Below are 12,516 nucleotides of genomic sequence, written 5' to 3' on the forward strand. Positions count from 1 at the left end.
GGATAGGTCTGCAACAATGTCAATCCATACATTAATAACCCAGAATGCCCATGGTGAGCCACACAGCAGGGGCGGTGAACCACATGTGGCTCTTGAGCTCAGATTGGCCATAGACCTTACAGGCAAATTTACCGGTGGGCCGATGCACAAGGGGCCAGTCGAGCCCTCCGAATAGTTGCCAGCCAGGTACATAAGGATCTAATACTCTTAGTATTAATTAATGTAGCAGAATCGGACACTTATATACCTGCCCAGCAGCCTAATTGAACTGGATTGCCATCCTAAGGAAGATGATACAGTTTTATACTGTGTCGCAGGTGGCAGTATTTTGTGCTGCACTGTGCTATTTGGTTCTGCTGGGGCGGGATTTTGTTCTGCACTATGGTATTGCTGCCCCACCTACTTCTTTTGGCCCTGCCTACTAGTGTTTCCTCGCTTTCTGTCAATTTGGACCCACCTACAACATGGGGCCTCTTTTAGTTTTTTCCCCAGGGCCACTTTAAGTTCCGGGTCCACCCCTAATCACTGCAGTAAGGTGTAAATGACATTCATAAACTTTATATATACATCATATTACATAGTCTCACACCATGGTAGTTGGTTGCTTCCAGGTCTTGTATTCCGGCCCTCATCAGAACCTGGAGACTCCTGATGCTTCCATATTCACATGCCAAGTGAATGCAGGTCTGTCCATTGCGGTCAGGGATTAGAGGGGAGGCTCTGTGTTGCAGGAGAAGAGCCACAAGTTCTGGTTGATCGGTGATTACTGCAAGGTGAAGTGGAGTCTGGAGGAAGATGAGGATATACAAAGTCATTGAGGAAGTACAACTGGTCTGAAAAAATCTGTACTCATCCTGCCGTTTAATTTTTTGTCACGGTCCCTCCATGAATCGAACATTCTCTAATAGTGAGAGCTTCCAGTAACCCAGAATATCTGCTCTCTCAGCTTGCATACCGGACCATCCTATGGCTTTTTGTACAGATGCCATAGAAATAAGGCTACTTTCACACTCGCGTTTTGGCTTTCCGTTTCTGAGATCCGTTCAGGGCTCTCACAAGCGTGGTACGGAGCAAAACTCTTTTCTTGGACACAATAGAAAACTGATCCGTCCCCCATTGACTTTCAATGGTGTTCATGACGGATCCGTCATGGCTATAGAAGCCATAATAAAACCGGATCCGTTCATGACGGATGCATGCGGTTGTATTATTGTAATGGAAGCGTTTTTGCAGATCCATGACGGATCCGCAAAAAACGCTAATGTGAAAGTAGCCTCAGTCCATGAATTGTTTCAGTGGTATTAATGCCACCACTAGGTAGGAGGCATAGCCCTAGTTTAACATTTTATTATCTTTGGAAGGTGTCAATCCAGAACAGTAGAAGACGGAGCCAGTCACTAGCCGCTAGGGTCTTATCGGATGATTCTCAAATAACCTATTAGACCGTATCCTACATGTGCAACGATAACAACCAACCACTCATGTCGATGTTGGGTGGACCCAGAAAAACAGTTCCTCTGAGAGACCCAAGAGAACGGTTGAACCTAGTCCAAAACCATTCTAACCTCTCAGCAAGTACCTACCATAAGGTCATGCTGCGCTCCATCACGAAGCAATTCCTTCAAGAAATTGTGTCCGTGGAATTCCCTAATACAATATGTTGTGAAAATGCAGCCGAACTTGTCATCTGTTTCTTTTTGTGCTACGAGGTAAAATAAGGGCACTTTAACGCTTGCGGCAGAGTGATCCGGCAGGCAGTTCCGTCGCCGGAACTGCCTGCCGGATCAGGCAATCTGCATGCAACCAGACAGCATTTGTAGATGGATCCGGATGCAAGAACGGATCCGTCTGTCCGTTTGTCATACGGACAAACAGATCCATTATTTTTTATTAATTTTTTCGGTCAGCGCATGCGCAGACCGGAAGGACGAATTCGGCATTCCGGTATTTTGAATGCTGGATCCGACACTAATACATTCCTATGGGAAAAAAGGCCAGATCCGGCATTCAGGGAAGTCTTCAGTTTTTTTGCCGTAGCATGCTGCGGTATTATCTGCGGTATTATCTCCGTCCTGATCAGTCAAAAAGACTGAACTGAAGACATCCTGATGCATCCTGAACGGATTGCTCTCCATTCAGAATGCATTAGGATAAAACTGATCAGTTCTTTTCCGGTATTGAGCCCCTAGGACGGAACTCAATGCCGGAAAAGAATAACGCTAGTGTGAAAGTACCCAAATGCAATAAGTTTACCTGCAGTCCCATGAGAAAACACATGTAATATGACAAACTCAGCTATGCTCCATCTGTTCCTCTGAAGTTACGCGGCTAATCACGCTGCGTGATCTATTTCGTTATTACAGGCTTTGTTGCGTTCTTGCTCCTTCAGCCACGGCTGCTATGTGGTGTCACTGGTTCATGCTGCCGCAGAAGGAGGAAATGTAGATAAACAGCCAAGGGGGATCCCCAGGGTCATGTGACTTCCAGCAAGAGCGAGAAACACTGAGCTTAAAAAAAAAGTTCACGTCTGCCGATTGTGATGCCTTACAACAGAAACAACAATGATGGGTTTTATTCTGCAGAGCCCGACAGGATAGGGGAAAAATGGTGTGGTATAAAAGTTATTCATTAAGACGTGTTGAACTTTATACGCTTTTTTCTTTGCAGCATTTTATATTATGGTATATCTCTTAATTTGAACAGGTGACCATCAGGGGTACAGCTATGGGGGCGCTGTAAACCCCTGATGTTACATAAGAGAACAGTAGCACTACAGGTGGGGGCGTAATGGCCTCTATAGATCTCAGGGTGTCCACATGTTCAACTGAAAATGGACTTGGATGGTTGAAGGTATAGCGTTTACACAAATGCCACAAAACTTCTACCTACATCTCGGCATTTTCCTTGGTAAGGAAACCAACAAGAAGGAATGTACTAGGGGATCTGACAAATCTATGCACTGACAGCTTATTGATTTATGCAAATTGTGTAATGCTTCGTCTCACCTACAGGGGTGCTGCAGGAAAAGTGGACCAGCCGAACGCCTGGGGTTCCAGCAGCAGGACACAATGGGGAAGGTTTATCAAACTGGTGTAAAGTAGAACTGGCTTAGTTGCCCATAGAAACCAATCAGATTCCACCATTTTATTTTCCAAAGGAGCTGTGAAAAATGAAAGGTGGAATCTGATTGGTTGCCATGGGAAACTAAGCCAGTTCTACTTTACACCAGTTTGATCATTTTCCTTCAATGTGACCATTCTACCGTCAGGGGACGCTTCCAACAGAGACTGTCAACATCAGATGACTCCTGTAAGAATTGAAGTCGCCATTGCTCTAGAAGCTCTGCTTGTGCTATCTGCTGTAGTTGTCCTACTCATCCAGCCAGCCGAACCATGATGGTTGAGAACATGGAACATAAACATCACAATCAATGGATTATTCTAGGCCTTCCATGACCTGACAAAAAGCCAAGCAACCTTGAAACCTATAATAATGGAAGATGCCAATGTGCTGGCTGCAATTCCTTATCTATGCCATGTGGCTGGAGTTTTTCTGTCCTCACATTTACCTTTGACTATTGAGATCAACCAGACTTGATAAATGAAAGTTATTGTGGGAGCTACAAGCGTGTTTTTGGTCAGTGTCCAATCTGGAAGCTGTCTTACATTTAGAACTCAAAATACAAAGACATCCAAAATACATGAAGTGGATTCGAATAAATTGGGGGGGAAATAATGTTTTAGAGAAAAAGCATGATCCAAAATAATCAAAACATAATCAGACTATAATGTAATATAATATAATTTATGTGGATATCCAAACGTTGCTTCATGTGAATGCAGATATCTAATTTGTGTGGATCCAAATCAGTGTTCCACTATGTCTAGATCTATTATTGAAGAGAATGTATTTATGCGAAGATGTACATGGACGTGTATATTTGTGGATATTTGGATCCACACAAATTATATATCTGCATTCACATGAAGCAATGTTTGGATATCCACATGAATTATATTAAATTATGGTCTGATTATGTTTTTATTATTTTGGATCATGCTTTTTCCCTAAAAAAATATTTTTTGTTTATTTATTTTTTCCCCAATTTATTTGAATCCACTTCATGTATTTTGGATGTCGTCGTATTTTCTTCTAGTTCAATCCATTTGAGTCCACTCCATGTATTCTGATGTCTTTATATTTTGATTGTCCTAATTTAGGCTTAGTTCACATCAGCGTTCAGCCTTTCCGTTCTCCTGCTCCGTTATAGGAGCAGGAGAACGGAAAGGACGGATTCTGCACATAACTGAGCCGAACGGAGCCTACGGACCTCATAGACTATAATGGGGTCCGTTAGGTTTCCGCCCAGAAGATGATTTTGGAGCGGAGACAAAAGTTGTGCATGCAGGACTTTTGTCTCCGCTCCAAAATCATCTTCTGAGCGGAAACCTAGCAGGAGAACGGAAAGGCTGAACGCTGATGTGAACTCAGCCTTAAATGTATGTATTTTCTTCTGACCTTACACAGGGCTGTCTTTAATATTAATTGGACCCTGGGCAAAAATTTACTTTGGCCCCCTGGATCCCGCCTTCCCACACCTTAGCAGGCAATCACGCCCTCCACCACAACACACACAAAAAATCCACACATCTGGTAGAGTACAGTGAATGACTGTAAATACTTCCAGTTCTGAAGACTCCAGCGGCTCAGGATCAGTGCTCTGGGCAGCTGGGCTCAGGCTGGAAGTGGGCACCGCTCTGCAGGAAGGAGACCAGGGCTCGGCTCACCCTAGCGTTACAGTGCACCCCACAGTATGCAGTATAGCACCCTATAGTATACAGCAACCCACAGTATGCAGTATAGCACCCTATAGTATACAGCAGTATAGCACCCCACACTATACAGTACCCCACAGTATATAGTAGAGCAGTATAGAAGCCCACAGTATACAGCACCCCACAGTATACAGTAGAGCAGTATAGCACCTCACCGTATACAGCACCCCAAACTATACACGATACAGCACCCCACACTATACAGTACAGCAGTATAGCACTCCACACTATACAGCACCCACAGTATACAATATATAGCCCCCACAGTATACAGTACAGCAGTATAGCACTCCACAATATACAGCACCCACAGTATACAGTATACAGCCCCCCCCCACAGTATACAGCCCCCCCCACAGTATACAGCCCCCCCCACACAGTATACAGCCCCCCCTACACAGTATACAGCCCCCCACAGTATACAGGCCCCCCACACTATACAGCCCCCCACAGTATACAGCACCCCACTATACAGTAGTTTACAGTATATTAGCATAACAGCCCCTGTCACCTTTTTCTGATGTAATGTTCACAAAAAAAGCTCCACAGTTAAGGCAAACTTCTCCTGCAACACTCCTGATAGGACCTTGATGACCTCATAGCCATGTGACCAGTAATATTGCTAGGTTACTGGTCACGTGGTGATGATGTCATCTAAGGTCCTAGATCACAGCTAAGGTCCTAGATCACAGCTGACAGCCTGACACCCGGGGCAGTGGCTAGCAGGACTCAAGAGGCAGCTGCCTTGGGCCCCCCAGGAGCAACTGGGCCCGGGGCAGCTGCCCCTTTTGCCCCTTGGTAAAGACGGCCCTGACCTTACAGCCTGATGAAGGTGGTGGCCCGCCACTGAAACTCATAGCTAGCCTTTTATTTATAGCGTTTTATGTATATTTTTTGTTTTTGTTTTTCTGCTCCTTGTTGAGCAAACACGTTCCTATGTGTATTCCGGACTCCATCTGGAGGATCCCGGCGAACAAGCGCAGCAGCTTGACCCATCCTCTCTACAGGAGAGACCACGCCATTCCCTAGTGTTGTGCCTGGATTTGCGCAACATTATTCGGTAAGGTATTCTCACCATGAGTCCTTATGTGGGAACCCTAAGGTATTTCACAAGGGAGTGCCGCCTATTATTTTAGATTTTAGATTTAGAACTGGTGCTGGTCTTAAATGTGCCCCAAAGAGTTTTTTTTCTGCTGTCCATAGTGTCCAGCAAAAGAATATTGTTCGTGACTTTTTTGCACTGCACATTCACCAGATCAAACACTGGACTTGAGGCACTAAAGTAGTCAGCAGGAGAGGTAAGAGGACAGCAGCACAGCGTAAGGCAGGAGAGTAGAGAGAGGAAGTCATCCGTTGCTCCGTTCCGAGGCCCCACCAAAAAATTATAACATGTCCTATTCTTGTCTGTTTTGCGGACAAGAATAGGCATGTCTACAATGGGCCGCCTGTTCCATTCCGCAAATTGCGGAAGGCACACGTGGACGGCTTCCGTTTTTTGCGGACCACAAAAAACGGCACGGTCGTGTGCATGAGGCCTAAGTGATGAAGCTTCTTGTTGCATTTGCCTGGATCGCCTGTGCGTGCCCATTTGATTATTAGTTTTGAGGGCGTGACAGGGTGGCATGATCTCTATAATGGGGTGAGTTATATGTCTGTAAAAATTTAGCACTGTCCTTAATTTTTGGTTTAGTTGTCCAGAAAAAATATGCTACGATGTTGGCAACCTTGGGTTCTGACCGTTTTGATGACCCTATTCTGTTATTCAGCCTGAAAAACTAGATGTAGGAAAGTTCAGACTTGGCTTTAGAAGACACATGTTAAAGGGTAACTGTCACATTTAGACCCTACCGTATTTTTCGCCCTATAAGACGCACCGGCCCATAAGACACACCTAGGTTTTTGGGGAGGAAAATAAGAAAAAAAATATTTTTAACCAAAAGGTGTTCTTTTGGTGGGTTTGGAACTAATGGTGGTCTGTGGACGGCACTATTACTAAGGATCTGTGGATGGCACTGTTATGGGTGGATCTGTGAAGGACACTGTTATGGGGGGATCAGGGGATGGTACTGTCATGTGGGATCTGTGGATGACGCACTGTTATGGGGGGATCTGTGGATGACGCACTGTTATGGGGGGATCTGTGGATGACCCACTCTTATGGGGGGATCTGTGGATGACGCACCCTTTGGGGGGATCTGTAGATGACGCACTCTTATGGGGGGATCTGTGGATGACGCACTGTTATGGGGGGATCTGTGGATGACGCACTGTTATGGGGGGATCTGTGGATGACGCACTGTTATGGGGGATCTGTGGCTGGCACTGTTACAGGGGGGGATCTGTGGGTGGCACTGTTACAGGGGGGATCTGTGGGTGGCACTGTTATGGGGGATCTGTGGGTGGCACTGTTATATATGTGCCATCCACAGACCCCCCACCCCATAACAGTGCCATCCACAGACCCCCCAGCCCATAACAGTGCCATCCACAGACCCCCCACCCCTTAACTGTGCTATCCACGGATGTTCCCCATAAAACTGTCATCCACAGATCCCCTTCCCCGCCGCTCCAGTGCTGCAGTATACAAATATAAAATGTCTCATTCAATTAAAAGTGATTAAACATGCCGCCTCACTCCTAATATTACCGTACATCCTAATAGCTTCTGTACAATGCCGGCACTCACTGACATCACTTGCCTGCGCCGCCTGCTTCACTCATAAAGTAGGCGGCGCAGGCACGTGATATCAGGGAGTTATGCTGCCGCCCGCCCTGCCTGCCTGCCTGCATTCTACAGAAGCTGTTAGGGTGTATTGAATAAGACATTTTATATTTGTATAGTGCAGCACTGGAGCGGCGGGGCTATAGTACAGTGACTGCACCGCCCCGCTGCAATTGCCGGCCCCAAACTCCTCCTCCCAGTCCCTCCCCGCTCTTGCATACATCGCAGCATGCGATGTAAAAACGTCAGCATTCGCCCCATAAGACGCAGGGGCATTTTCCCCCCATTTTGGGGGGGGGGGGAGTGCATCTTATGGGGCGAAAAATACGGTAATTTCAATTTTCATATATGTAGTTGCTAATAACATGATATTCCAGAATCAGTTATTATTAGACTGAATTACCCCATATTTAATAAGATTCAGCCCTTAGCAACCAGTCTGCATAAAACTGCAATTTCACTATTCAGTTAAGATGGCAGCCACTGCCTTCACCCTGAGGCTAATCCCGCCTGCCCTTACTAGCCAGTAACAATAGCCCCCCAAAAGTGTCAGTAACCAGAGCCTTCCCCCCTAAAGGGTTAATCTCCTGCAGCACAAAGGGGTCCTCTTACCCCATGTTGCTTTAATTTATACACTGAGCAGATGGCAGATCTCCCTTCCCTGTTGTGCGCTGCTCCAACTCTGCATTCTCCTGCTCTGCTGAGTGAGGGAGCGTCTGCCAAGCGCAGGGACAGGGAGAAGTGCACACAGCCCAGGCACTGTTATCAGCTGATGGGGAGGACCTGGCTTTAATCATTTACTTACAGTCCCTGGCTGTCAGTAATCTGACCTTGCACGCTGCCTGCATCTGCGTCCTTCAACAGATAGACGGACCATGCCTAGCAACCCTATTTTAAGCACAGGTAAAAGTAGGCAGTACAGGGAACAAAAATGTGGAATTAAGGGGTAATTGAATACACAGTGAAAAGTTGAAATAGGGCCACCAAGGTGATATTAATCACCACAATCCAATACTCCCAAAAAATAATATACGACAGTTATACTTTTAACCTGATTCGCATAGAAGTATATCTATCAAGTAATTACAAGCCAAATGTAGAACATTCTTCTTACTTACCTGTCTAAGTTTATTGAGTACATCTACATCTCTTCTCCCGTGGTTTAGTAGAGAGATCACCTTCTGGGCTATTGATAGATTTCCATGAGCAATAGCAATGTGCAGTGCCCTGAGAATGACAAATAAAAGAGGATCAGGCAAAAAAAGGAAGGTTGGACAATCATAAATTCTGGAAAAATGTGAGGCATCACATTGCCAGCAAGCATACTGGCTGGAACCCAAGTGAGTATCCACAAAGAGTCCTTCAAAAATCTAATTCATATGGTACCTGTAGCTATGGGCTATGTGTAAAAATGTATAAATAATGGTCCCAGGAAAGATCTCATCCTTTATTAATGGCAAAGTTCTTCTAGTGTGGATTAGTGCTGGGAAGTTGACATACATTGGACCAAGCCAATGCATTATACTGATGGGGGATAAAAGGACTTCTGGTAAGGCCTCATGCACACAAACGTATTTTCTTTCCGCTTCCGTTAAGGTTTTTTTGCGGACTCTATGCAGAACCATTCACTTCAATGAGTCCGCAAAAACAACGGAAGGTACTCCGTGTGCAATCCGTTTCCGTATTTCCGTTTCGCAAAAAAGTAGTGCATGTCCTATTATTGCCCAAGGCCCCATTTAAGTCAATGGGTCTGCAAAAAGTATGGAACGCACACAGAACACATCCGTATGTCATCCGTATTTTGCGGATCCATACTGTAGAAATGCTATGTCCAGCCCATATTGCTCATGTGTTTGGTGATTAATAAGTTACTGTTTACGTTTCCGATCCGCAAAAAACGGATCGCATACAGAAACCATACGGATATGTTTTGTCGAATAACGGAACGGAAGAGGACTTAAATGAGAGAAAAAAAAACACTCATATACGGAACGGATCCATTAAAAACGGACCGCAAAACAACAACGGTCGTGTGCATGAGCCCTAAAACTAATTTATATGTTTGAGCCATCATAGTGCACATGACAACTACATCTGTGGACTAAACATTTTCAAAGGAACGAGCTAAGCTGGAAAATCCAGTCTTCTTGGGCAATCACTTTAACCACTTAAGGACCACAGGTTTATACCCCCCTAAAGACCAGGTCCTTTTTTACAAATCGGCACTCCACAACTTTAGCGGTTTATTGCTCGGTCATGCAACTTACCACTCAAATGAATTTTACCTCCTTTTCTTCTCACTAATAGAGCTTTCATTTGGTGGTATTTCATTGCTGCTGACATTTTTACTTTTTTTGTTATTAATCGAAATTTAACGATTTTTTTGCAAAAAAATGACATTTTTCACTTTCAGTTGTAAAATTTTGCAAAAAAAAACGACATCCATATATAAATTTTGCTCTAAATTTATTGTTCTACATGTCTTTGATAAAAAAAAAATGTTTGGGTGAAAAAAAAATGGTTTGGGTAAAAGTTATAGCGTTTACAAACTATGGTACAAAAATGTGAATTTCCGCTTTTTGAAGCAGCTCTGACTTTCTGAGCACCTGCCATGTTTCCTGAGGTCCTACAATGCCCAGACAGTACAAACACCCCACAAATGACCCCATTTCGGAAAGTAGACACCCTAAGGTATTCGCTGATGGGCATAGTGAGTTCATAGAACTTTTTATTTTTTGTCACAAGTTAGCGGAAAATGATGATTTTTTTTTTTTTCTTACAAAGTCTCATATTCCACTAACTTGTGACAAAAAATAAAAACTTCCATGAACTCACTATGCCCATCAGCGAATACCTTGGGGTGTCTTCTTTCCAAAATGGGGTCACTTGTGGGGTAGTTATACTGCCCTGGCAGGCATTCTAGGGGCCCAAATGTGTGGTAAGGAGTTTGAAATCAAATTCTGTAAAAAATGACCTGTGAAATCCGAAAGGTGCTCTTTGGAATATGGGCCCCTTTGCCCACCTAGGCTGCAAAAAAGTCTGGTATCCAAATGTCTAAAAATGCCCTCCTAAAAGGAATTTGGGCACCTTTGCGCATCTAGGCTGCAAAAAAGTGTCACACATGTGGTATCGCCGTATTCAGGAGAAGTTGGGGAATGTGTTTTGGGGTGTCATTTTACATATACCCATGCTGGGTGAGAGAAATATCTTGGCAAAAGACAACTTTTCCCATTTTTTTTATACAAAGTTGGCATTTGACCAAGATATTTCTCTCACCCAGCATGGGTATATGTAAAATGACACCCTAAAACACATTCCCCAACTTCTCCTGAGTACGGCGATACCAGATGTGTGACACTTTTTTGCAGCCTAGATGCGCAAAGGTGCCCAAATTCCTTTTAGGAGGGCATTTTTAGACATTTGGATACCAGACTTCTTCTCAAGCTTTGGGGCCACTAGAATGCCAGGGCAGTATAAATACCCCACATGTGACCCCATTTTGGAAAGAAGACACCCCAAGGTATTCAATGAGGGGCATGGCGAGTTCATAGAATTTTTTTTTTTTTGGCACAAGTTAGCGGAAATTGATATATATTTTTTTTTTTCTCACAAAGTCTCCCTTTCCGCTAACTTGGGACAAAAATTTCAATCTTTCATGGACTCAATATGCCCCTCACGGAATACCTTGGGGTGTCTTCTTTCCGAAATGGGGTCACATGTGGGGTATTTATACTGCCCTGGCATTCTAGGGGCCCTAAAGCGTGAGAAGAAGTCTGGAATATAAATGTCTAAAAAATTTGACGCATTTGGATTCCGTGAGGGGTATGGTGAGTTCATGTGAGATTTAATTTTTTGACACAAGTTAGTGGAATATGAGACTTTGTAAGAAAAAAAAAAAAAAATTCCGCTAACTTGGGCCAAAAAAATGTCTGAATGGAGCCTTACAGAGAGGTGATCAATGACAGGGGGGTGATCAATGACAGGGGGGTGATCAGAGAGTCTATATGGGGTGATCACCCCCCTGTCATTGATCACCCCCCTGTAAGGCTCCATTCAGATGTCCGTATGTGTTTTGCGGATCCGATCCATGTATCCGTGGATCCGTAAAAATCATACGGACATCTGAATGCAGCCTGACAGGGGGGTGATCAATGACAGGGGGGGGTGATCAATGACAGGGGGGGGTGATCAGGGAGTCTATATGGGGTGATCACCCCCCCTGGAAGGCTCCAGGGAGACGCCTGTATGTGTTTTGCGGATCCGATCCATCTATCAGTGGATCCGTAAAAATCATGCGGACATCTGAATGGAGCTTTACAGGGGGTTGATCAATGACAGGGGTGTAATCAATGACAGGGGGGTGATCAGGGAGTCTATATGGGGTGATCACCACAGTCATTGATCACGCCCTTGTAAGGCTCCATTCAGACGTCCGTATGCGTTTTGCGGATCCGATCCATCTATGAGTGGATCCGTAAAAATCATGCGGACATCTGAATGGAGCTTTACAGGGGTTGATCAATGACAGGGGTGTAATCAATGACGGGGGTGATCAGGGAGTCTATATGGGGTGATCACCACAGTCATTGATCACGCCCTTGTAAGGCTCCATTCAGACGTCCGTATGCGTTTTGCGGATCCGATCCATTTATCAGTGGATCCGTAAAAATCATGCGGACATCTGAATGGAGCTTTACAGGGGGTTGATCAATGACAGGGGGGTGATCAGGGAGTCTATATGGGGTGATCACCACAGTCATTGATCACGCCCCTGTAAGGCTCCATTCAGACGTCCGTATGCGTTTTGCGGATCCAATCCATCTATCAGTGGATCCGTAAAAATCATGCGGACATCTGAATGGAGCTTTACAGGGGGTTGATCAATGACAGGGGTGTAATCAATGACAGGGGGTGATCAGGGAGTCTATATGGGGTGATCACCACAGTCATTGATCACGC

The 12,516-nt window shown here is 44.8% G+C and overlaps 1 protein-coding gene across 1 annotated transcript in view; it reads right to left on the minus strand.

Moving 5' to 3' along the window:
* BCL3 (BCL3 transcription coactivator) overlaps positions 1-12,516 on the minus strand; it is a 120,878-nt gene that overhangs the window by 34,994 nt on the left and 73,368 nt on the right. Inside the window, exons 3-4 of the mRNA XM_040434309.1 lie at positions 8,676-8,784; positions 590-785 (exon numbers count right to left, since the gene is read on the minus strand). Coding sequence (XP_040290243.1) covers positions 590-785; positions 8,676-8,784 — 305 coding nt within the window. The remainder of the gene's footprint in view (positions 1-589; positions 786-8,675; positions 8,785-12,516) is intronic.

This window comes from Bufo bufo, chromosome 1 (genome assembly GCF_905171765.1).
Source record: "Bufo bufo chromosome 1, aBufBuf1.1, whole genome shotgun sequence".
Classification (NCBI taxonomy): domain Eukaryota; kingdom Metazoa; phylum Chordata; class Amphibia; order Anura; family Bufonidae; genus Bufo; species Bufo bufo.